We start from the raw sequence: 27,236 nt of genomic DNA on the forward strand, positions 1-27,236 counted from the left end.
TCAACTCCTCACTTAACCAACCTTGAGGTGCAGCCCTGTTCTTGCTGCTCCCTGGTAATGTCCCCCAGACACTAAGTACTCAGTGGAGCTGATACCATGGAGAATGGAAGCACCATGCAGGTAAGAAATCTGGCATTTGGGAAGGAAAACACAATAGGGAAAAACATTGTTAATTCTATTTTTGTCATCTGTCAAATAAGTCTTTCCTTTTGCTTTGGAACAGGTACATCTGTTTTATTTGATGTCTCCCTCTCATACCATAAAAGATAAGCAAATATGAGGTGATTAATTCCTTTTTTTTGTGTCAATAGCAAATTTGTAGACCTGCAGTATATCACCTTTCAGTTCACTCTAATCTGAAGAGTTTTGATATAATTTGTTCTTTTCCTCTGTAAGTTATGAAGGAGCTTTGATCATTCTTGTCTCCCTACTGGTATCTTTTGTAATCATACTATAATCTTCTTCTGAGATGGGGAAATAAGAACTGCATATGGGGAAACAAGAACAGCACGTTGTAGAGTGGCAAAATAGTGCTGCAAAAAACAATCCCTTTCACAAAAGTGTTGAGAAACAAAAACTTATCTCAGTTTCGAGCTCAAGGGCAGCTCTTCTGGCTTAAAGAGAGGCCAGGCCTACAGGTCATCTACCAAGGCAGGTGATTTACTCAGTATCACAAGGAATTTTAACCAACTTAAACTGCCACATCTTAAAAAATAATTTTCCCATTCAATCAAACAGCTGATCAACCCTTGACCTGATGGATCAAGTCTTGGGTAAGAGGGGATTGAAATACTCTTTTGTAATAATCCAGAGATTCCTACATAATCCTAGAATAATTATAATTCTTCAGGTAAATCCAAACTCCTCAGCCTGCATTTATGAACCTAACCTTAAGTGCTCGCTACCATGTGTTGAGTAGGTAGAACTTCTCTGACTACTTGCTTATCCTGCTGAAGTTCTCATCTGGGGCCACTGAGGCAATTTAACCATGAAATTTAAATGAAAGATTCCTTATCCTTATATTAGATATCCTAACAATTCCTTATCCCACACTTTAACTGACATAAGTAACACTGGGGCCACTTGTTCCCTGTGGTAAATTTTCTTTTAAAATTGATGTTCAGTTTCCTGCTACTTGACCTTTTTCAGGCTGAGAGTAGTTAAATGAAGAGGCCGACGTGATGGGACAGGGTGGGTTGAAAACATGCCGTTATCTTTGTTGTAAACTTTTGTGGATAAAAAGAGGAATTCTACCCCTGGCATTGTCAACCTCCCACCTTTGCAAGTCAAGGGGAAAAAAAAAAATCTTTGACAGTCAGAGGGGGAGTAGAGAGTAGAATAGAGTGTTGCTAAAAAAATTTAGTCTGTGCTGTGAAATTATTTTGGTCCCTCTATTACATTCCTTTCTTTAATGATCACTTAAGCAACTAAATCTCAAAAATGGAGAAAATTTTCTTCACAAACTGAGCTTCCGACATTATTATTGTGCGAGGAAATCATCACACCCTGCCCTGATGCCTGTTTGAAAGATTGCAAAGTCCTTTTAGTTATTCTGCAAAAAAATACGTTTCTAATGAAAACTGTTTTCCAAATGAAAGTAGTGCCTAGATAAAGACAATCAGCTGCATAATGAATGCTAGAACTGCTGATTAATAGTTTATGCATGAAGTAGATTAGTTGGTAGGCAACAGACCAAGGATGTCAAGGAAGGATTAGGAGAATGAAAAGCAGCCCCCACACTTACGGTTGCTTCTGCAGTAAACAGCACTGCCCCTCCCAGCACAGCAACAACCATCTGTTTTCATAATATATATGAATATATATTGCGGTGCTTCTCGTTATTTTTGTTAGTATCATGTTTGCTCATGTTTGTCACACCAGAAGGCATCATTGGCAGAGATGCTCTTTTTGCAATGGACTATATTGCCTAGAGTCATTGGGGTAAAACACTTTAAAGAAAAAATGCAGACTATACAGATATATATATATATATATATGCCAGGCTATGGGAACATAGAGTTAAGTTAAAAAGAGGAGAAGTCAGAGACCCAAACCATCCCATCTGCATGGATCTTGGCAGCAGCCCAGAGGACCTTACTCCCTTTTACATGGCAGCACCTCCCACACTAAGGAATCTTGGGGCCCCAGGTGCTCCCTAAGTAGGTTCCCACACTTCACCTCTTCATGTCTCCCTTCAGCAGGATTTAGAGCTGTCCCCATGTTCCTGCCTTTGCAGTGTGGGCAGTTCTGTAGCTTGTGTGGACACCCACTAGCAACGAAGACGTGACTATTCAACCTTACTCTACAGGAAACAGCAATCTTAAGGGTCATAGAATGGTTTGGGTTGGAAGGGACCTTCAAGATCACTGAGTTCCAACCCCCTGCCCTGGGCAGGGACACCTCCCACCAGACCAGGTTGCCCAAAGCCCAATCCTATGGGGGTCCTATGGTATTAGAACAATATTTAGACCATATTTTTCACAAACAGTATAAATGAGGAAGACTATATGAGGGTTCTCCTCTAATACTTAGGTATTGAAAGGCTTGTAAAAGCTACAGCTCTTTCTGGCAACTGGGTCCATGTTATGTTTCCCAATTCTACCTAGAAACTCCAAGTACTGTAGCCTGCGCTCAGGTCACAGTGCTATCTTAGGGTCTGGGGGCTTTTCATGCTATGCTTCCCTTTTCAGGTTCTCACAGCTCAAGATTCCAAACTACAATTATATTCATCATGTGATAACCTCTGACAATAATGAAATATAGACATAAATTCCATTTTTACCTCATTTTTACTGGTTATTAAAGATATCCAGCAGAGGCCATGAAGATGACCAGAGAGCTGGAGCACCTTTGCCATGAGGACAGGCTGAGAGTTGGGGTTGTTCAGCCTGGAGAAGAGAAGGCTCCGGGGAGACCTTAGAGCACTTACCGTCCATCAAGGGGCTCCAGGAGAGATGGGGAGGGACTCTGGATCAGGGAGGGGAGCAATAGAATGGTTAGAATTGGAAAGGGCTGTCATTACACTTCCTGAAAAAGAGTCCTTCTTCAGGTCTCCTGTAGGCTCCCTTCAGATAATGGAAGGCTGAGGACAATATAGGATGAGGGGGAATGGTTTTAAACTGAAAGAGGGGAGATTGAGATGAGACCTCAGGAAGAAATTCTTTGCTGTGAGGGTGGTGAGAGCCTGGCCCAGGTTGCCCAGAGAAGCTGTGGCTGCCCCATCCCTGGAGGGGTTCAAGGCCAGGCTGGATGGGGCTTTGAACAACCTGGTTTGGTGTTCCTGTCCATGGCAGGGGAATTTGAAATCTTTAGGGTCCTTTCCAACCCAAACCATTCTATGATTCTATATTTGTGATTATATTATGCGATAAGAATTATTTAATCTTTTTCCAAAGACTTTACATTACTGCTTCTCTATAGTTCCAAAAATTCCCCAAATGTAATCCTGTTACAGCTGCAACACACAGCAATGTTGCTGGCTCAGAAGCCACGTTGCTGTCTGAAAATATTTCCTCTTCAATTATTGCCAGTATCCCTCCAAGATTACCATAATCAAAATTAGGGGGTTTTAAAGGTTCCTATTTTTGTCTTGCTTGCTGACCTGCAAATGACTTGACGCCACTTCTGTCTGTCCAGATGTAGTACTGACTCCTGAGTGTTAGTACGCTGGCTGTTCCCTGATGTTCAGATGACTGAAGACAACCACTTGTAGCTGGGGGAAATCTGGATGGATATGAAAGAAGGAGGGAAGAGCAAACAAAGACCTTTGTATCTGCTCCTATAAGCCACTAATCCAAACACATTTGCATTTGATTATAGATCAAAGAATGGTCAGCAGCAGCAACTAGCATGTTCCAACGTAGTATGTCTTATCTCAACATACTAACACCCCAACAGCCTCTAGTGGGGGATGGTGGACCAGATGACCTCCAGAGGTCCCCTTCATCTTCAACCATTCTGTGACTGTAACCCAGCTGGACAGAAAGAGAAGAAGTCTTAAGTGAGTAATAAAAATTATGTCAGGGCCACAAGTGCAGCAATGGCATTGGAGGATTGAGAAAGCACATAAAAGCATGAAGGAGCAGGACAAGACCTGGGAAAATGAGGATGAGTGTCCAGAAGCAGTAGAATGCCAGCAATGGGAGATGAATAGACTGCCTTAGATAGGAAAGATGGGTGGAAAAGGCACTGGAAAAAAGTTCTTGGTAAAGGTGTTACAGGACCTCTGAGGTAGAGAGGGGTGGACTCTACAAGATTCCTCATCTGAAAGGAAAGAGGAGGCTGCACAGCATTCTAACATGTGGATGGGACACTGACACACCAAGCAATAAGATGTGGAAAAGTAGTCCATGTATATGCAATAATCAGGTCTGCAGAAGCAAGAGGACCACAAAACACTCATTATCTTCAGATCTGCTGCTCTTCAAACCCTATTGCATAAGAACCTCTCTTCAAGGTGCTTCTTTGGATGCACAGCCAGCCTTTCCTCCTGTGCAAGAGCTGGGCTTACACCCTCTTCCATGGGTACAAGCCATGGACTAGTGGAAGTTGAGCTGAAAACAGGACTGCTCTGTGCTGGAACAGGGCAGGGACTAATCTGCCTCTTCTTCCTCTCTCCCCCACACCTTGGTCCCATTTATGTTGTATCCAAAATCCTGTTGCCATTTGGCTTCCCCATGTGTAGACTGCCCCAGCGTCGTGCACAGGTGCTCATCAGAGACCAGCAGCAGCAGAGCGAACTCCTGAATCATCAGATAGACCTTAATACAAAATGAAGGTATGAGAGACAAGGTATGGGCAAGTATCTTCTGAAAACATTTTCTAGTTGCTTGGGATTTCAAGATATAGCATGCTAGAAGATATAAGTTGTCTGTGATGTCTTCTCAAGCCATCTTTCTCCAGCCAGCTGCTGGATGATGGGACAATGGTGAGTTGCACTTGCTGAGAACCTGCTTCTAGAGCTCAGTAGGAGAGTAGAGTCTTCCAAAATTTATGAAAAAAAGCCTTTGTTTTGTTTTGTTTTAGCATGGTACCATATTGAATTGACCACTTTATTCCCCTGAGCAACACCCATCAACTTCCTGAGATCAGCTACAGTAAACTATATCAGCAACCACAGATTCTCTCTAATCTCCTGCTGAGAAAACCCTTATTTTTTAAAATAAAAATTCAGAGGGAGGTCTTAAATCATGTCGAATTCTTGGCTTGGTGTGTGGCTGTCTGACACATACATAAGATATCAATGGCACAATATTGTTGGGACTTTTGTGAGCAGTGAATAAATCCCTGCTTTGACAGTCACGCATTTGCACGTTTTACTGATAAATGGAAGCGGGAAGTGGAAGACTCTGTATTTTAGTGGGGATTCTGCTGCTTTCTTCCTAAGTGGTTGAGCTGAAAACTCACTCCATCCTTCCTCAAAACACCCAAAAAATGTAAGTAGCCATTAACCAGCAAACGAGGGGCCACCAGTCTTCCACGTGGGGTTTGGTCACTGCTGAGCCTCAGAGGTCCAGCCCTCTTTGGTGGGGCAAAAACAATTACTGCCCAGGACCAGGCCTGCAAGTTATTAATTTCTATTCTCCCATCCACAATCCCTCATTAGCAGAAAAAAATAAAAAAAATCAAACCCTTGTGTTTTTGTGTGTTGGTTTTCTTTCTGCCTGAGGAAGGCCACACCCAGCTGTTTTAATTATACTTCTAAATACATACATGTAAACATTATTGCTTTGGCTGGGAGAACATAAGTGGGAGAAGGCTTTTTGGCTTTTCATTTCTTTTTTTTTTTTTTTTTCAAAGGCAGGCATAAATTAGTTGCTGATAGCTACAATTGTTGTTCAAATCTGGTTATAATTATAGGCATTAAATCCCTAATTATAATTTTATATTCATTTTTTTTCACACAATAGTCATTCTTGCTTGAAACTGCTTTTCATAAAATTCCCCAGACTGTTTAACAGAACACAGTAGAAATGGACACACAACTTGAAAAATAACTTTGCTCATATTAGGCTCGTTTAAAAAGCTGTTGATTACAACAACTGCTTGCCAAAGAGCAAAGCTCATTAGCTTATGCAAATGCTGCCAGTCTCATATAAGAAGCTGTTTATAAGGGGACTTCTTCCATGTTAGGTGGCCTACCCTGTTTCCCCGTGTGTTTATGCAACTGTGCTGTTCAGCTTTGCAGGCTTGAAGGTCACACTCAGGTAAGATGATGGTAGAGAACCCAGGGAGAATCCACAAGGATTAAGTTCCTTCCACTTTCTTCCTCAAGTCAGAAAATGTTACAGGGACCAATTAGCAGTTTGCACCCAAGCAAAACCTGATGGACGTTGATAAGAGTTTAAGTTGAAAATACTTGAGATGGTTGCTTGCTACACCAAAGGCGTTAAGTTTCAGAAGAAGGCTACTTACTTCAACATGTTGCTCAGAAATGGTCCAAAAGCACTAATAAAGAGGTCTGAAATGCTAAACTTAAGACATTCTGCAGAAAAAGCAAAAGAGATTTAAAGGATCTCAGGAGACAGTGTCTATAGGAGAAAGAAGATGCACTCCCACCATTCAGCTTTTAGCTTTTCAGTGATTCCAGTAGCCAACTAACAGCCCCACGGAGACAATCTGAAGACAGATTCTCACTGACAATGTGCTGAGGTTCTGCTACATGTGATAGAATTACTATGCAAAGCCTCATTTACATCACCTAATTTTACTTACCTAAAGTGCATCCTGTCCATGTTCCTTCTGCAGTCAATAGGAATGTGGACCTCTAAAGGAAGATTCACCACTTTCTAAATCATAAATCATAGAATGGTTTGGGTTAGAAGGGAACTTAAAGATCATTGAGTTCCAACCACCTGCCCTGGGCAGGGACACCTCCCACCAGACCAGGTTGCTCCAAGCCCCATCCAGCCTGGCCTTGAACCCCTCCAGGGATGGGGCAGCCACAGCTTCTCTGGGAATTTGTTACATGCTAGCTAATTGGAGGTAAAAGAAAGAAAACTTCTGGTGAAGATGGATCCCAAGGGGTAGTCTGCACTTCATTCACATATTGGTTGTATAGACCACATACTTTGCTCATCTTCTACTAAAAATCTGTAAAATGAAGTGCTAGGAAGTAGAGAATTGCACAAAGAGGTAGAGCAGGAAAATTCTTCAGCTGGAACAAATGACAAATACATGTATTGCCTCAGGTTCAGAGAAAATTAGTTGTTTAACCTCTCAAAGGTGTTTTTTGTTGTTTTTGTTTGTTTGTTTTGTTTTTTGCTTGTTTGGGGTTTTTTTTGGAAGAACATACCCATATTGAAAACTGTGCACAGAATGTGGTGTGAGTAATCCTAAAACCAGCCACCTTTGAGCTGTGCATGTGCTTCACCCCTGCATAATAACAGTGAGAGATCTTCGTTTTGAAACCATGTTTGAGAAGACTCAAGAGTATAAAAAAGAGCTAGTACTTCAATGAATAAATATACAAAGGTTAATGTTTGGGCTTGGGGCTTTTAGAAAGAAAAATGCATAGTACCAGTAACAAGGAAGAGGTGGAACTCAGTACTCTGAAGGGTTAAAGTGAACTTTAGTCTTCCAACGATCACCCTCTGGTACTGTGTCTTCATAAATTTCCCCCGTTTATGGAGTGTGTTTGATGGCAGGCAATTCTTTGTTGAAAGTTAAGTGCTCTTTTATATGAATAAATAAAGAAGGCTTTGGTTTGAATGAATACATTATTTTGACAAATGTTTATTGGAAACCCAATTATGGCTTCATAAATCAGTGCTATCTGTGGTACATCAGGTGAGCTCACCAATGCCATCAAATGGCACGTTGAATATTAGTAGGATAATTAAAACAATTCTGTTGAATGTTGTCCCTCTTACCCAGGTCTGACAGTAGTCAAAACAGGAAGAAATTGTTTATTATTTTTATTTAACTTATTAAAATACTTCTTGTAAGATGTAATGGACATACTTAACAGAAAAGAAAAAAAAACACATTTGTTTTCAATTTGCAGTTAGATTAAAATGACAAGGTCAGGCACGATGCTTGAACTGAGTGGCAGCTGAATTTTAAGAGTAGCTGAGGAACAGAGAGGGTATGGATGAAGTCCATTGTTTGAACTTTACACCTAGGTGACGTGGGGCTTTGCTTGTTTTGTCTGAAGCGGTCACTGACGATAAGAAGTGTGTTTGGAATCAATTCATGTCCTCCTTTGTCCTCCCCGCTACAGCGACGGATGGAGTTAGGATGACCAAATTAATTAGGAGCCATTTTCGTAAGTATGAAAAGCATGAAGGGAATCGAGTGAAAATCTTGAACTCAAAGTCAAGAAGAAAGGCAGGATGTTGAAGCTGAAAATAAATAAATAAATGAAAGCCTACAAAGGACAATCTAACAGGAATTTCCATCTCTTGAGGCCCTCTGGCTGACGACAGCAAAATGGAGACATTTACACTATTTGTGGCTGGAGACCAAAGAGCTGTTTAAGTTTTATGAGAAGAATCTGTGTGATTTCCTAGTTTCAGGATATGGCCAAATGTATATTCACTAGGACTTACAAGATTAAATCAGGAATTGAAACTTAAGCAACTGGGTTTGGTGTATATTTGTATTAGTGTACTACACAAATAGCCACATAGATCCGTTCCTACCTCCTCAGCTTCAGTACAGAATTCTTCTCGGTGGCACAGCAGAGGGAACAAGGAGACATAAGGAAAGCACAACATTCAGCTTCTCTCCCACAAAAGAAAATGCCTGTTAATAGTTGGCCAGAGAGATGGCAACAAAATACTTTTACTTGGAATTTGTCAGTTGACTGAAAGGGTGGGGGGAAAAAAATCACCAAGACAAATTTGGTTTGTTTCACCAGAAACCAACCTTCCTCACGAGCAACTCGGGCTCCAGGTTTCTGGCATCTGGCCGCAGAGCAGTCAACCTGGAGGCCCCACGGCTCAAACTCCCACTCTGGGGCTTCTCAGAAGCTCATATTTCCCCAGAGATCGGCTTCTCAGATAACTTACAAAGTTTAAGGTCTTCTTCCAATTAACAGTTAGACAAAATTTGGTAATTTTCTGCGAGATGGAGATAATATTCTCTATTTTTTCACCCTGTCGTACCTTAGGCCGTGCTCAGGATTTCAGATGAACAAACAATACAAGTGTGGGAAGCAAGAGAGGGATGGTCTTCACTATTTAGAATCCTATTTTTTCATAGCAAAATAAGAGTACATTCAGCCTAAAACCAGGCATGCATTTTGCTGCCAAAGGCACCAGCACTAGTAATAAATACTCTGTATATAAAGGAGACAGAACTCAGGGCGATTGTGGTCCACGAAGCAGGACAGAGCCTTTGGCTTTTACTCTTTTCTAAGCAGCCTTTCCAGGGCAAAAAAATCTCTTTTTCCAGAGTAGAGAGAGTGAAGGTATTGTTTTATATATTCGTTTTAGGAAAGCTATTGCTTAAGTCTCATGGATTGTGCTTTTTTTATGTCTTAAATTCTGGACCCACGTGCTAGCTAGCCCTAAGTGGAAATGAGGGATTTTAGAAGTAAATTCTTCTTACTGAACTGCTTTTTCATGTGTATCCTCAGAAAGGCAGGCCATTCAGTCCAAGCTATGCACCTAGAAATTAATTTCCTTCAATAGGATTAAGGAGATGTAAGCGGCCAGCCCGGTGAAGAGAACTATGGAACTGCAACAGGAATGAAACACATTTAGAAACCTCCCTGAGCTCTGCTGAAGTTGGGAGGGTAACGAGAAAAAGGCAGCCTGCGGTCCATGGACTTGAGACAAAAGGCACAAGACACAGCACTTCAGCACCCTAATTATCAACCAGAGCATCAGCCCTTTCCCCAAAGTCTCAGGGCTGTTTGCTCTCAGTCAGTAATGCTAACAGATTTGGTTCCTGGCAAAGTTTATCAGTTTTTCTTATCTCCAGTCACTTTTCTCAAACCCTATTTCTTCCCTTTGCCTGTGGCTACTCGAACTGCAACTGTGAATTATCAGGAGAGGAAAGGGGGGGAAGAGAAAGCCTCAGTTTTCATAATTCAGATTTGAAACCCAACAGCTCTGAAAGACTTCCCCTTAAATTTTATTTCTACGAGCCTTATTTCCTTTGCTGTTGATTTAGCATTTCAACACAGGACTGAAATGTTGTCTAATTTCACTCTGCCTTTTGCCCAAAAGGCTTGATGGACAAGCTGGTTATTCCACCATTTCCTAGCCCCATCAGAACAGTTGGTTCTCTCTTCTCCAGTGAAAAAGACAAAAGAAGCTGCACCACTGCATACCTTGTGTAGCCCCCTATTGCAAAAAACGGCATTTAAAAGTCTCATTTAAGAGCTCAAAGGAGGGGAAAGCTTCAAGGAAGATAGTTCTTCCTTTAACTCCTTTTGCCCTCCCTAAATCACTCAGGCTGCTATTATAATCCAGAATAACAAACTGGCATCACCCCTAAATCTAGAAGGTTGTGTGAAAGATTAGCAGAACAAAAACAATAAAGGAGCTATTAAAACACCTAGAAGGTAAACTGCTTGAAAATATCTCCCCAGACTTCCTTGTGGCAAGACAGTGATTGAGCCATAAATCAAAGCTATTCTTCTTGAGGGGATATTTAGGGAGAAGGCAGTATGGTTTGTCACTAGGCCCATCTAAAGTCTTACACTAAAGGGGAAAAGCAGACAGAGATAACTGATCACTGCCCTCAATTATTTCAAATACACTCCTCCTTCCTCCCAGCAAGAAAAGAAAAACAAGCCTCATTTTTAGCATCAACATAAATGAATAGAATATGTTTTTAATGCTGGCTTTCATTTGGTTAACTTTTAGCTTTTCCATTGCTAAAAACTGAAACAGTGATTTGTGTTGGATGGATAGATTAAATTGCTTCTTTTCCAAAGTAATTTCGAGCAGCACTTAGAGAAATACTCGTGTTCTAAACACTTTGTACAGCATCACAGAAAACAATAGTTATTCAGAGCCAGTAACTCTGGTCCATTATGTACTACTCATTGATGATACATGAGAAACAATGACAGAGAAACAGACCATCCAGCAAGTATTTGCTTTGAAGTCCACACACACATATAAAAAAATAATTCTATACTGTTCATTGCATTAGGAAATTTTGAAATCTCCCAACTTCCACTCTTTGTCCTGCCTCTCCATCAACTTCGTCTGAACACGCTTGCGGTCTGCAATAAGTACTGGGATGAAAATGCCTGTAGTAAACAATAAGAAAAATAATACCTAACACCAGACCAAGAATCATTAGGATGCTCACAACTGTCAAATGTATGTCCTTGATAACGGAAGGTTTCCAAAACATATATCCAAACAAAACACCTAAAGTTACAACAGTGTGAGTAGCATAATAAATAGAAATGAAAACTTTTGTTTTTCGCCCCTTTACGTTAAAAAAGGTAAAAATGAGAATGATCCCAACAACAGTTCTGTACAGATATTCCATCTTCTTAGAGTTGCAAAATGTCGTGTGTTGTTTCAAAGTCCAGGCGAAGCCACAGAGCCAAAGAACTATCAGCAGAATTACAGAACCTCCAACACTTAATACAGTGATGAGGGAAATACTGAGTAGCCAAGAAGTGATGGTGAGCAGTTTATAGAAGAGGTACACTAACTTGGGAAGCAGGTGAAAGTCCTCTTTATCAGGCAGAGATTTTCGTAACGATATCTGATAGTCAACCGTTGAAATGGAGATACCACAAAAAGACATAAAAATGGCACCATCTAAACAAAACACAGGGAACAATGTTAGATCGAAGAAAAAGACACTTATTTTACATTATAATTTCTGAATGAAGCTTTGGACAAATTTGTGCTGTCTTAACACGTTCTTTATACCAATTTTATATTTCCTCTGCTCCTGGACAAGTTACCTTAATTTTAAGGCTCAGTTTAATTACCTAAATCTAGGCATTTAATGCTGTTGGGTATGCCTATACTATCCTGCGCAGCCTCTGGCCCTTGATGGTCTTGCCTGAGTTATATGCCATATTTGCCATCTCCATCCACTTAGAAATTCCCAAAGTATTGCAAAAAACTTCGTGAAAGGACACTGTAGAGAGGTTGGTGCTGGTCTCTTCTCACAGGTAATTAGTGACAGAACGAGAGGGAACGGCTTCAAGCTCCAACAGGGGAGGTTTAGATTGAACATTAGGAAGGAATTTTTCACAGAAAGAGTGGTCGGGCATTGGAACAGGCTGCCCAGGGAGGGGGTGGAGTCACCATCCCTGGATGTGTTTAAGGGACGTTTAGATGCAGTGCTGAGGGACATGGTGTAGGGGAGGACTTTGTAGAGTAGGGGAGATGGTTGGACTCGATGATCCCAAGGGTCTCTTCCAACCTAGACCATTCTATGATTCTATGAAAAAGCCCATTAAAACTTATGTTTCAGCAACTGGTATTGACTCCAGGGTGCCCACAATGTAGAAATCTGTAACTAAGACTTGACACTTCACATGGTAGTATTTAAGATGAGATTCACCTGACCATTTTATCCAAGTACCCATAGACTCCATGGACTCTGAAGGAACACTAGACAGCAGGGTAGGTCTCTACGTTAGGTTAGATAAATTCCAACCCTGAGTAATTCAATGCTTTGCCAATAATGCTGCTAGTTTGAGAGCTGGAAATGGCACAGCTGCTGTCTTGCTTCTGAGAGCTGAACCCATATCTCTTCTATGGCTGAAATAACCGTAGGGGTTTTCTGACTCTCTCCCTCCTCTGTATCACCTGGATGACAGTGTAACCATTCACAGGGCTGCTCTAAATATATTACTGATTTCAAGATTCCCAGACAGCAGTTTTAAAAGAAACTGAAAGCAAAAAGCCCACAAAACAAGTTGATCTGCAAATTATATACTAATTGTATTCAATTGCTTATTTTCAAGTGATGTATCATTACGTTTCTATTAGATACTATGACTTGTTATAGTAAAATCTTCCTTCTTGTGGATTTCATAGAATCATAGAATCATAGAATTGCCCAGGCTGGAAGGGACCTCCAAAGTCCATCTAGTCCGACCTCCCCGCAGTCAGCAGGGACACCCCCAACTAGACCAGGTTGCCCAGGGCCTCATCAAGCCTCACCTTGAATATCTCCAGGGAAGGGGCCTCAACCACCTCCCTGGGCAACCTGTTCCAGTGCTCCACCTTCCAACCTAGACGATTCTATGATTCTATGAAAAAGCCCATTAAAACTTATGTTTCAGCAACTGGTATTGACTCCAGGGTGCCCACAATGTAGAAATCTGTAACTAAGACTTGACACTTCACATGGTCGTATTTAAGATGAGATTTATCTAACCATTTTATCCGAGTACCCGTAGCCTCCACGGACTCTGAAGGAACACTAGACAGCAGGGTAGGTCTCTCTATTTGGTTAGATAAATTCCAACCCTGAGTAATTCAACATTTTGCCAATAATGCTGCTAGTTTGAGAGCTGGAAATGCCACAGCTGTTGTCTTGCTTCTGAGAGCTCGTCATCGTTTCTATTAGATACTATGACTTGTTATAGTGAAATCTTCCTTCTCGTGGATTTTGCAGAACAGACCATCTACTAGACCGAAATTCTAACTAAATGCAGAGTAATTATACAGTGGAGTACATGTTTTCCAAGGCATGTTTAAAATGTTATCCCATCACATGAGTTATCTTTCTAGGTAAGACACTCAACTAGCAAATTAAGGAGAAAGGCAGACTCACATTGACAGAGATCATCTTCACCATGTTCCACGAGGATATAGATTTGGACAAAAAGCTGCGGTGTGGTCTCAAGAAAAGTCTTGAACACCCTGAGCATGCTAATATCAGTCACTACATCAAGAGCCCTTTTTTGAATGAAATTGGGAGGGTCTGGATCTGATGCATCTCTGATGTCATTTTGTTTAAATGCAGCTTGACAGCCATACTTCAAAGCAAACCAATACCTATAGAAAAAAAAAAAAAGGAGATTTGATTAGACAGCACTTTTTAAAAGCACAACTCATTAACACGACACAGCCTAACAACATTTTCTCCCATTTTGTTCTCCATTCACGTTTTATCTTTGAATGTAATCCACCACCTTCTGCTAAAATAAAATTTAGTCCAAAATCTGTCTGGTATCAGTGATACCAGGTAATCATTCATGACCAGTGATACCAATGCAATATAAAAACTGCTAGAATAGAATAAGATTTGCCTCAATAAAGACGACAAGCTTTATTTTTATAGGTTCTTATTTCATTAAAAGTACTGCATTTCTGAAAATTCCCTTTTTTTTCTGAAAATAGCCTGGAGTAGAAAGCTCCAGGGAGACCCTAGAGCCCCTTCCAGTCCCTTAAGGGGCTCCAGGAGAGATGGGGAGGGACTCTGGATCAGGGAGGGGAGCCCTAGGACAAGAGGGGGAAGGGTTTTAAACTGAAAGAGGGGAGATTTAGATGAGATCTCAGGAAGAAATTCTTTGCTGTGAGGGTGGTGAGAGCCTGGAAGAGGTTGCCCAGAGAAGCTGTGGCTGCCCCATCCCTGGAGGGGTTCAAGGCCAGGCTGGATGGGGCTTGGAGCAACCTGGTCTGGTGGGAGGTGTCCCTGCCCAGGGCAGGGGGTTGGAACTGGATGATCTTTAAGGTCCTTTCCAACCCAAACCATTCTATGATTGTATAATTCATGATCACCACGGCTGCTGCCTGTATCACCTTCTATTCTGACAGGAAAGGTTATTAATTGACAAAATTAAGTCTTCCTCAGGCTTCCTTGACTGATGCTGCAAACTGCTACACGTCAGTGGACTCCAGCATTCATACAGTGCCCCAGGGAAATGAGCTCTTTTTCCATATTCACTGACTGTGTTATTGTCTTAATGCTGACTGTTACGCTGCAGCCTGTTCTCAATTCTGCCAACATCTGTGTCACCCATTTCCATGGGCCAGGCTGAAAATCACCTTAGTCAGCATAGCCAAGATAGATATCCTTTACCAACTTAATTTTGCTGCTTACAGAGAATAACATCTTATGTGAAACATAATTAGAGGTCTACATTCTTTCCATCAAAATAAACTAAAGCTTTATTAGATATGAAATAGTTTTAATTTTATTTCCTCTGTTTTTAATATATATATGTACATAAGTACATACACACATATTATTTCTGTATTTATTACTTAGCATTAGCGGTGTGACAACAAAACCAGATTGAGAAAGAAAGGAAGAAAGAAAGGAAGAAAGATAGATAATTTGGTAAGGTGTGTTCACACCTTATCATTTCAGGCATCCTAATTTCACTGGCCAAGTCGTATTTACTGGCTGGGCCCCTATTTTGCTCTGCAGTGGATGGAGAATATAGTTTCCTGCCCCAAAGGACCTTTTGGAGAAGATCACCTTAAAAAGTATGACCTGACTCCTGACAAAATCTATTTTTATCCATTGACTGTATCGATAAACCTGAGAGGCTCATTGTCTAAATAAACCAGATAAATAGCATGACTAAGAAGGAGGAGAGGAGGGAGTTGTACATGGATACGCCTCAGAAAACACATATAATAGGAAGCAGATAATAGCTGAAAACAAAAGTACAAGCACAGATGCCAGCTTGCTGTTATCAGCTTATACTTTACAGCACACATTATCAGACTGCTGAATTTTGAGGAGTGGCTGAAAGAACTTTGTAATTTATACAGATCAACTTGGAAAGATTTTTCAAGCGTAAGAGGCAGCACAGGAGAAAATATCATTTGTGCCAAAAAGAACAGGTAACCAAGATGACAATGCTGTCAGTGCAAAGGAAAAAATTATGTTTACTAGATAATAAGTAACTCGGAGAAGATGGGGCAAATTCAGGGAAGGAAGCTTCGAAAATTATAGAAATTCATGGCAAAGGGTATTATGCATTGGAAAGGGTATGAGTTCAGGCAAATGCAAGAGTTTCATGGATTACCTTAGATGAAGCATAACGACATTTTAAGTAGATACAAGTGCTGAATCAAGTTTCCAGCATCTAGAATTCTGGACCATCTGGATCTGAATTCGGAAAGTGTGTGTTGAAAGGGCAGATCTCAGAGATGATAGGCACCAATCAGCAGGAAATTTTAGGGATAACCCGGGACTGTAAAAAGCCAAAGGTGAAACCAGAATTACAGACCTAAATAGATTACAGAGAATGGAAGAGAAAGGGGAAGAAGGGAGTGTTTTGGCCAAACATTAAAAGAGAGGCTTCTGCCATTCTACATTCAGTGGCTTAACATTTATCATCAGTTATCAAAAAAAGAGGTCATGGCTTTAATTTCCTTTGGAAGAAAGAAATTCAAAGGGGCAGGTCCGTAAGTCACAAGCACAAAAATGGCTCTCCCAGTCGTACCAAAAACCTCTGGGGACACACAAAAAGGAGAGTGCCACAGTGGACCATGAGACATCTCCTCTAAAAGGCAGAACCTAGTTGAGTCTCTGTGGCCAGGTCTTGATATGTCTCACATGAACCAACCCACGGCCACAGGTCTGGTCTAAAACTTCAGGACTGTAAAGGAGGAGAAGCAGGAAAGTAAAGCTGACAGACAAAAAGAAAAAGAATCTTAAAAGGCAAAATTTAATTGTGACACCTAAAAGCTCCATCATTTTCCTTCATCCATGATAACATCAAGGGAATAAAACATGGGTGTGAGGGGAATTTTTACATTGACTTAAACATATCTTTCATTGCTGTCTGTAAAATATTATAGGAAGTTAAAGGAGGCATTCTAAATAAGTATTTTTTAAGTGCCTCCAGTAAGCCTATATTCACTCATGTTTCTTGTGTGTTACATACCCAAAATAATTAAAATTCAGGACTTTTCAGCAACATCTTTCACCCCAGTTTTAAAATGGAAATAAAATATGGGCACAAATGATCTCTATAATGACAATGATAATGATAGCATATAGCAAAGACACCACAGAATGTTAAGCATATGGTATCTCAAACTATTGCCCTTCAGCAAACAAAGGTTCCTGTCACCTTTAACTCAGTCCATGTGGGAAGTACTGCTGCAAGGATTCTTACTAACTATTCAACTATTCATTTTTCTCCTGAATCTTGGTGAGTTTTCTACATATAGTTAGGATTTCTGCTTCAAAAATTACCTGTTACTTCAGCTGTCTCACCTGCTGAGTGCAATCAAATTAATTCCCCTCTTAACATCACTTTAAAAAGTTACATTTTTCAGTTACAACAGTGTTACTCTGTAAAGCGAGCATTTTTATTAAGCATGCCCTATCAAAAGGCTGATGAATCAAATAGAGTTAGGCTGTGAATGATAAAAATTATTACTTACAGGTAAAATCAAAGATCTATATTCCCATCAAAACCTGACATAACTTACCCCTGGCATAAGTAGACAGAAATCCTTTTGTTTATATACTAAGGCCAGAAGTGGCCTTGTGCCTGAAGCCATATTAAGCATTTCTTAATAAGCTATCTTAAAGCAATATGATTTCTCATTTTACAATAAATTTTAAAATGGGCTTACCTTAGAAAAATTCCACAGTGAAAGAAATGAACTAGAAAAATCCATTTCAGCTTCCCAGTGTTAGTGCCTTCCCAGTCGTTTTCAAACCACTCATAACTGAATATCTGAGTTACTAATGATGAAAGACCCCTAAAACACAGGATCAATATACTCCAAAAATATTGTCCTTGACAGAAATATTTACTAACTACCCAGAAGTCCACTCCAATATCAACTACATAAACTATAAATCCAGCAACTAAAAATATAAAGTTCTGCTTAGTAAATTTCATCATGCATTAGACTGTCACTGTTGTCATTCTCTCCTCACTTCACGTAAAGGAAAGCCAAAATTAATTTAAATCTACAATGGAGTCTATTTCCTGATGACACCACCTCCTCATAGAAAGGAAAATTGGGTTATGCATTTTTATTAAGGCAGAGGGACTTGCATTTTTCTGGATTCCTGATTTAAATATTAAATTAACTACACCGATATGTATCTTTTCTGGAAAAATAAACGTAATTTGTCTTTTTAATTGATGGAGTCATTCTTCATTCCTTCATTCCTATAAATAAGAAGAAAAAAGGAAGGTCAGGAGTAACAATGTTTCCTTTTAAAGTATCGTACAGCAATTCACGCCACCGTTTAAACAATCAAGTACAAAATGAGGAATGTACTAAGATCTCTGTGAGCAATCAGCACAAGAGAAGCTGCACATCTGAGCCTGCTGAGGTCACCTGCTCTCCCAACCACAGTGAGTCTCCACTTACGAAGCAGCCATTGAGATAATTCCTAATAGTTGTAAAATAAAGCTTAACTCTACTAGCTTTTAAAAGCAGGCTATGGAAAAAAAAAAATCATATAATCCTAGAATTGCCTGGGTTGGAAGGGACCTCTCAGATCATCGAGTCCAACCATCAACCCAACACTGACAAAAACCATCACTAAACCATGTCTCTAAGCACTATGGCTGCCCGGCTTTGAAATCCCTCCAGGGATGGTGACTCCACCACTGCCCTGGGCAGCCCATTCCAATGTGCAATAACCCTTTCCGTGTCAAAATAATTCCTAATCACCAAGCTGAACCGCCCCTGGTGCAACTTGAGGCCGTTTCCTCTTGTCCCATGGCCTGTTCTTTGGGAGAAGAGACCGACCCCCCCTGGCTACACCCTCCTTCCAGGGAGTTGGAGAGAGCGAGAAGGTCTCCCCTCAGCCTCCTTTTCTCCAGGCTGAACACCCCCAGCTCCCTCAGCTGCTCCTCACCAGACTTGTTCTCCAGACCCCTCACCAGCTCCGTTGAAAGATTGATTCCTTCCCAGAACTTTCTTAACTTCTGAGCTATTCTCCCTTACTGTGCACAGCACAAAACACTGAGAAAAGTCCTGTCTCAAGTACCCACCGTTGTATCAGAGAACACATCATTATGTCGTTTCCAACTGTGTTACTGCATTTGTGTGCATATATCTAGTGGTTTCACCATTTCTTGCCTGTTTTTCCATGTGCAGCAAGAAAGTGCTGGATGGGATCACAGCTCTCCTGTTAGAGACTTGTAAAGAGCCGGACCTGAACCAGTCTACACCTCTTTGAGAAATGTCTCCCACGCTGTGAGTAGTAGCTACACACAGATGACCTAACCACATATTCTACTACAAACAGAATTCATTCGCAGTCCAAACTACATTTACATTGCATAAAGTTGCAAGGGCTCTTGTGACCTCTTAGAACCATAGAATCACCTGGGTTTGAAGGGACCTCTCAGATCATCGAGTCCAACCTGAGTAGAACCATGGAATCGCCTGGGTTGGAAGGGACCTCTCAGATCATCGAGTCCAACCATCAACCCAACACTGACAAAACCCATCACTAACCCATGTCTCTAAGCACTATGGCTGCCCAGCTTTTAAATCCCTCCAGGGATGGTCCCTCCACCACTTCCCTGGGCAGCCTGTTCCAAGGCTTGATAACCTTTTCAGTGTAAAAAATTTTCCCAATATCCAATCTGTAACTCCCCTGGCACAACTTGAGGCTGTTTCCTCTTGTCCCATCACCTGTTCCTTGGGAGAAGAGACCAAAACTTGAGAGAAGAGACTGAAACTTAGGAGAAGAGACCGAAACTTGGGAGAAGAGACCGAGTAGTCCTTACACATCTTTGCCCTGTAGATCTGTGGCATTTGCCAGGTGAAAGAGATAAGCTATAAAGCAGCACATTCTTTGTCTCGTTCATTTCCACCCCTGCAAAGCTACAGACATTAAAATGACAAAGTCCTTTATTTCATTTGCATATCTTAGGAAAAAAGCTGCTGGCAGCAATCCCAAAGGATTGGCCAGAGCACCCGGTTTGGGCTGGTGCCACCACCAAACCGCAGCAGGCAATACCCGGGGAAGAGCTGGGCAGGTGGGGGCAGGTCTCCTCTGGATTTGTGTGACTTTAGGCACGCTGCCACAGGGGAATGAAATGAGACAATTGGTTGATATCCCATGAACAAAGCTTTTGGAAAGTAATGCCTACTCCTCACTTGTGTTGACTGGGGTAGCCTACACTATGACCCAGGTACAAATCCAAATAAAAAATAAAAAAAAAAAGAGAACTTAAGCTCTTAATTTCCTAATGAAGACAAGTGGGAACACAACAGGATAAAAAGGTACCGGGTGTTTAAACATTATTTTTTTGGATGTAGGCCTTAGCTCTCTGTAGCCTCTTGTTCTACCTCCTACTTAGGTTTCGTGTCCTGGCCCTGAAGAGGTCAGGAAGATCAGGGGATTTTACAGCTGGGATAACTGGAATCTTTCCACTATTCTTTCCTATCCTCTCCAATAAAATACCACTAATCTCTTTCAAATCACCAGTGCAATTCACTTCCAATATCACAGTCAGATCCAGGGAAGGGAATTTCAGTACAAAGTCCAGCATAAACTGAACTTTATGTCTACAAATGTTTCATATCTGAAAACTCTGAACCAACTTAAGAGTTTATTACTAGGGTTCATCCAAGAAAATTCCAAAGGAAACTGTATTTACTCTATGTAAGAACATCACGAGGCCCTGGGCAACCTGGTCTAGTTGTTCTATGTAAGAACATCACGAGGCCCTGAGCAACCTGGTCTAGTTGGGGGTGTCCCTGCTGACTGTGGGCAGGTTGGACTAGATGACCTTTGGAGGTCCCTTCCAGCTCAGACCATTCTATAATTCTATGACATTCAGTGACTTGATGTACCACCTTTGTCAAGCTGCACCCTTTTTTCTGTGACAAGAACATTACACAGGCTTTTTAGAAGGGATTCAAAAAACCCCGCAAACCCCAAACAGGTTCATTATTTGAATGTTGCAGGAAACACAACAGTAAAAGGTAAGTCAATGACTGAACCCAAACATTTATGGCGGAAGCAGGCAGTATACCAAAGTTCACATTAATGAGTAATACTGTACTAGGCATTTGAGTGGCAAGGAGCAGCCTCTAACTTTGGACCTGAAGTGAATAAACAGGGTAACTGGATTCCTTTCTCTTTACAACCTCCCTATACTTTTGTATCCGGGTGCCCCACAAAGAGGAATTACCTCATTATCGTATCATCCCAAATAAAAAAAGGAAGTTTTACAGTCCAGTATTCCTCTGAAACGACAGCACGAAGAGTAGCTGTGAGGCAGGTGATTTCTGACACACGGACTGTCCGATCTCCTGCCGTGCCAGCAGCCTGCAGACCTGGCTGGACATCTTGGTGGGATATGAAGCCAGCAGGTAAGTTGCCATAAATGAGGAGCCACACATCAACAAGCATGTCAGCTTGCTCACAGTCTCATAATTAACTTGAAGAGGCAATCTAGTCTTGGAAAAGCCTTGGAATGGCTGGTAAGACACAGGTTTAAGTTTTCCTCATGTTTAACTAAAAAAAAAATCTCTCAGAGACTTACGAATCTGTATTCCCGAGTGTCCAATGTCTTCATTTCAAGCCCAAGCATAAATTCCTGCTCACAGGTGCACATGAAATCTCTGTTGAAGATCTCAGCCTTTAATACCCCCCGTATTTTATGCATGATAGCACTCCAAAGAGCACCATGGTCTCACGTACCAGCTAGGGTACAATGAAGTGCCACAGAAGAGAGTGTCTTATATCACTCAGAATTATATTGTCCCTGGTCTTACTAACCAAAGGAGATCTAACATGACAGGAGCAAGAAGAGTAAAGTGTCTGTCGCCAACATAAACATAAGCCTGCTCTAAAATACTTCTTCACTAACATACTTTTACAGAATCACTTTCATGATAAGGCAGAAACAATAAAATGTGATTAGCGAGGGCTTCCATTCTCACAATACATTTAAAATGCTATTGCAAAACGCAGACTTACCTTAATACTGGCCAGGGACAGAGATTTTTTCACTTTAAAAAATCGTAGATTTGCACATTCACAGGTTTCCCATCCATACTTTTACAAGACTTGCAACCCAAGAAAAGTTAAAGGGCTTACTGATATCACAGAAACCGAAACGAAAATCATATGGAAACCACGTGACATGGTTAATAATTTGCTACCTGTCAAGCACTGTCATTCTTGTTGGCTATATTATAAACATTTTATTCTAAAAATTTGGCTTAGAGGTCCCTGTCTGTATTTAATACTAAGTTTAACAGATCATAAAATTCCCTTCATGTATTTATAGGCATTGATGAGATCCCCCTGAGCCTCCTCTTCTCCAGACTGAACAGACCCACCTTTCTCAGCCTTTCCTCATGGAAGAGATGCCCCAGTCCCTTCATCATCCCCCCTAATCATCTCCTACAAACCAGCTGAGCTGCCTTTTTATTTTTGCTACACTCTTTCCTCATGGGAGAGATGCCCCAGTCCCTTTATTGTCCCTCCTAATCATCTCCTACAAAACAGCTGAGCTGCCTTTTTATTTTTGCTACACCATGCTGCCTCATAATGCAGGAATCTTGTGGCCTGCGCTCCCTCTGCAAAATCTTCCTCACATCTTTTTGGTTTAAGGTCTCTTTACTTCTCTCTCTACTGGGTAACAAGCATAAAAACATAATGAAATGGAAAGAAGAATTCTGCAAGTACCAAGAAATATATGCGTATCTTACTTAGATATGTTTTATAAATAGCAGCTAGAATTGTACTAAACGTGAAAACCTGCCAACCAAAAATCCTCTCAACAAGACTTTCACACATCGATGTCCATGAAGATAAGTATCTCACGAAATTTTCTGTGTAATAGTCACTTGATTCTCTCCAATCATCACGGAATTACATGCTTGTATTTAGATCTATGGGGCTGTGACACAGCCACGGTGGAAAGGTATTTATCCTCAACATTTAGGCTTAAAACGAAGAAGAAAGCCAAGTGCCAGTACTCAAAGGTTTCTTGGGTGCTAAAAATGCAGTTACCTTGTGGGATTTTCAGAAATACCAAACTGCATTTTATGTATCTTGTAGCTGTAGAAAATTAATCCTCCATCATATATCACATTGTATATGACCAGAAATCTCAAGTTAGGTTTATTGAAATTCAGGTTTGTGCTTTTTTTTTCAAACTGGTAGTCTAACATTCCCCGTTTCAGAATATTTTTCCCCTGAAAATTTTGTCTTAACAACGTAAAACAATCAGTGAACCAAAAGAACTTGAGGGTCCACACTTATACTTGCTTATACCACGTTAGAGAGCATAATAGTGAGAATTTCACTACGTGCTATTAACCCCTCTATTATAAGGGAAACAACTGACTTTTTAAACCGATGGAATTGTGCAGGAAATTAAGATGATTGTGAAAGAAGCACTTCTCTCTCCAAAGGCACCCATTGGTGCCATCTACAGACAAAACAGATTTACAGCTCCTGCCTAACACTAGAAAATGTTTTATTTCACTACAGGACAGTGACACCAGTAATAAGTATTCCCCAGAGAACAAGTCTAGAGTTCCCCAAACAATTCTTAATTTAGGCCAAAAAAAAAAAGGCTTTCTATGTTAAAAATAACTGGGACTTTACTACTGGACTAGGTGATCTTAAAGGTCCCTTCCAACCTAGACAATTCTATGATTCTGAGTTATCAATGACGTGTAAAACTTCAGATCTATCATTTCAGAAATCTCAGAAAATCTTTCAGAATATTCCTAGAAAGAAGAAACCACTGAAATACACAACTTGCCATTGCTTAGGCAGTACCTTCTTATAACCACTCAGGGACTGAAAATGAGTTTAACGTACCACCAAGTCGGTATATATATGTGGTACAAAATCAGCATAACAGGATACCTCCTGATTAGGTCAATTTGGGTCTAGTCACAGTTTCTTATAAACCAACAGACAAGAAAATGATGCGGGAAGAGACTGGAATATTGTGTGTAGGGGTGTCTTGCTTATTTGAGCAGCATACCAGCACACAAAAAGGCTTCTTTCCTTCGACTTGAAACATCCTTTCTGCTGTCCATAGTTCATGCTTTGATGAGCTAAAAAATAAAAAATGTAATGGTTCTATATACTCAATAAGTAAAGTTTTAATCTATAGGAGAAAGCAAAGAAATTGGCTTGGAGGCCTAAATACAGAGATGGCCAGTGCCTGTACTGTGGCACAGTTGCTGCCTGTGGTTTTTCTGGTGCCTGGAAATTAACACCTGCAATTAAAATCTGTGCCCAGGAGCAGATATTTTTCTTTAATTGCCTTATAATATAGGCCTGCACAACGTACTGCCAGCAAGCTTCTTGTGTGTCACAAAGCAAACTTTTTTGGCTCAATGGCTGAGTGAGGGGGGAATGCCAGTGTCTCACACAGGGCAAGATGCAGACCTCTGTGTGTATCCAGCAAAAAAAAACCAAAAACATTTAAGCAAAAAATATGCTACCACCAAACGCCGGTTTTTTTGTGCTTTGTATTGCTATGGTCACCTTATAAATTTACACTTATTTGTTACAGGTAATATATAGGATTTTATATAGGTATAAAACAACCAGATAATATTTGTAATTCTAATTTTGGTAAAGTTGCCCACGGGGATATTACCTGCTTTATTTTCAGGTTAAATTAATTTGAAATTCTAATGTTGGTAAAGTTGCCCACGGGAATATTACCTGCTTTATTTTCAGGTTAAATTATCTTTATTCTTCATTCACAGGTATTTTAAGTCTGCTCTAATTTCTCTAACAATACCAGTTGAAAGGCACTTACTCAGAGAGGTTTCAGAGGGGGACACTGCAAAGCCAAATGGGTGCACTGGAGCCACCTTGCAGGCTCCAAAATGCATGCTGTTTGCATGCTGTCCAAGCATTATGGCTTGGTCAACAGTAACAAAATTTCATAAAATCACAGAACAACTGAGGTGGGAAGGGACCACTGGAGAACATCTAGTCCAAATGCCCTGCTCAAGCAGGGCCACCTAGAGCAGTCTGCCCAGGGCTGTGTCCAGGCGGCTTTTGAATATCTTAAAGGACTCCACAATCTCTCTGGGCAACCTGTGCCAGTGCTTGGTCACCCTCAGGCTGAAAACACGTTTCCTGATGTTCAGAGGGAACCTCCAGTGTTTCATTGTGTGCCCATTGCCTCAGGTCCTGTCACTGGGCCCCATGACAGGACCAAAGACAATGGCCCTGTGAGAGAGCTTGGCTCCATCCTCTTTACATCCTTCCTTTGGATATTTATATACATTGATGAGGTCCCCCTGAGCCTTCTCCAGGCCGGGACAGTCCTGGCTCCCTCAGTCTTTCTCCACAGCAAAGACGCTCCAGTCCCTTCAGCACTTTAGTGGCCCTTCGCCTAGTAGCTCCCCAATTTTCTTAAAAATGCGGAATCCTAGACAGTTCCTATATGTCATACAAGAGTATACATGCTCCTATATGTCTTACAGGACCATATATACCTCCATATGGCATATATACACTGTAAATGGGCACATTCTTGGAATATACAGAAGATAAAGCTGTCCCTACAACACAATTCCTCCTGGTTTTAGGAAGAAGCCAGCACAGCCTGGACCTGCCTCTCACCGGGCAGCAGAGAGGCACTGACCCCTCACGGAGTCACAGAATGCTATGGGGTTGGAAGGGACCTCTGGAGATCATCCAGTCCAACCCCCTGCCAGAGCAGGGTCACCCAGAGCAGGTCCCACAGGATCGTGTCCAAGTGGGGTTTGAATGTCTGCACAGAAGGAGACTCCACCACCTCTCTGGGCAGCCTCTGCCAGGGCTCTGCCACCCTCATAAGAAAGAAGTTCCTCCTCATGTTTAGGTGGAACTTCCTATGTACAAGTTTGTGCCCATTACCTCTTGTCCTGTCCCTGGGCACCACTGAGAAGAGCCTGACCCCATCCTCTTAACACCTGCTCTTTAGATATTGATAGCCATTACAGAATCACAGAATCACATGGGGTTGGAAGGGACCTCTGGAGATCATCCAGTCCAACTGCCTGCCAGAGCAGGGTCACCCAGAGCAGGTCCCACAGAAACGTGTCCAGGTGGGTTTGAATGTCTCCAGAGAAGGAGACTCCACCACCTCTCTGGGCAGCCTCTGCCAGGGCTCTGCCACCCTCACAGGAAAGAAGTTCCTCCTCGTATTTAGGTGGAACTTCTTATATTCAGGCTTGTGGCCACTTCCTCTTGTCCTGTCACTGGGCACCACTGAAAAAAGACCTGCCCCATCCTGAAAGGAGGTTGTAGAGAGGCAGGTGTTGGCCTCTTCTCCCAAAGGACGAACGAGAAGACCAGAGGAAATGGTCTGAAGTTGCGGCAAGGGAGATTTAGATTAGATATTAGAAAGAATTACTTTACTGAGAGAGTGGTCAGGCACTGGAACAGCCTGCCCAGGGAGGTGGTAGAGTCACCATCCCTGGAGGTATTTAAGAAACGTATAGACATGGCTCTTCAGGGCATGCTCTAGTGCCCAAGGTTATTGGTTTATGGCGAGGTGTTGAGTGTGGTGGGTGGTTGGTGGGTGTGGAGTTTTTGGTGGGCGTTTGGTGTGGTGTGTGTTTTTGGTTTTTGGTTTTTTTGGTTGTTGTTGTTGTTGTTTTGGTTTTTGGGGTTTTTTTTTGTTTTTTTTTTTTTCCTCAGTTTTCTCCAGACTAAAAAGACCCAAGCCCCTCAGCCTCTCCTTGCAAGGCAGATGCACTGATGAGGTCCCCTCTGAGCCTTCCTTCTTCAGGCTGAACAGCCCCAGGTCTCTCAGCCTTTCCTCATCAGAGAGGTGCTCCATGCCCTTCATCATCTTTGTAGCCTTTTCTTCCACGCCATTACCACAGCGTTTGCTCCCAAAAGCCGACTATTAAGCGAACACCCACCGCTGCCCCGGCCGGGAAGGACCCGCCTCACTGAGGGCGGCAGCCCGGCCTCCTCGCCTCACGACCGGGCGGAACAGCCCCGGGGAGGCGGAGCAAGGCCGGAGGAGGGGGGAACCGTCGGTTTCCGCCATCCCTCCCTTGGGTTGCGGTGTCGAAGAGAGCGGAGTGGGGAGGAAGGGTGGACTTTGCCGGGGGTTTGGTTGGTTTTTTTCGGCTTCAGAGATGGTGTCGCTGCTGCCGCGCATCGAGCGGCTGTCGTCGCGGGTGGTGCGTGTGCTGGGCTGCAACCCGGGGCCCATGACTCTGCAGGGCACCAACACCTATCTGGTGGGCACCGGACCCAGGTAACCACCCTGTTCCCAAAATCCCTTCGTTAGGGTAAAAACTGAGGGGAAAAATTTAATAAAACTACAGCATTAAGCTGTGGGGGTGGGTGGCCGGCAGGGTGTGGAGCCTCGGGGGGGGGGGGGTTCCCTGAGGGGGGCCGGGTGGGGGCCC

At 41.9% G+C, this 27,236-nt stretch overlaps 2 protein-coding genes across 2 annotated transcripts in view; one reads left to right on the forward strand and one right to left on the reverse strand.

Annotated features, from left to right (window-relative positions):
* Nucleotides 1–10,921: 10,921 nt before the first annotated feature.
* On the reverse strand, nt 10,922–21,940 carry XKR9 (X-linked Kx blood group related 9). Its single transcript, XM_014961148.1, has 4 exons — nt 21,817–21,940; nt 17,487–18,034; nt 13,714–13,937; nt 10,922–11,735 (listed from the first exon to the last, which is right to left on the reverse strand). Exons 2-4 carry the CDS (start codon nt 17,759–17,761, stop codon nt 11,098–11,100), a joined length of 1,137 nt encoding a protein of 378 aa, XP_014816634.1. The 5' UTR covers nt 17,762–18,034; nt 21,817–21,940; the 3' UTR covers nt 10,922–11,097.
* Nucleotides 21,941–26,838: 4,898 nt separating this feature from the next.
* LACTB2 (lactamase beta 2) overlaps nt 26,839–27,236 on the forward strand; it is a 10,679-nt gene continuing 10,281 nt past the window's right edge. Inside the window, exon 1 of the mRNA XM_014961146.1 lies at nt 26,839–27,082. Within this exon, the coding sequence (XP_014816632.1) occupies nt 26,961–27,082 (122 nt within the window). The 5' untranslated portion in view covers nt 26,839–26,960. The remainder of the gene's footprint in view (nt 27,083–27,236) is intronic.

The sequence above is a fragment of the Calidris pugnax genome, unplaced genomic scaffold (genome assembly GCF_001431845.1).
Source record: "Calidris pugnax isolate Ruff unplaced genomic scaffold, ASM143184v1 scaffold331, whole genome shotgun sequence".
Lineage (NCBI taxonomy): Eukaryota > Metazoa > Chordata > Aves > Charadriiformes > Scolopacidae > Calidris > Calidris pugnax.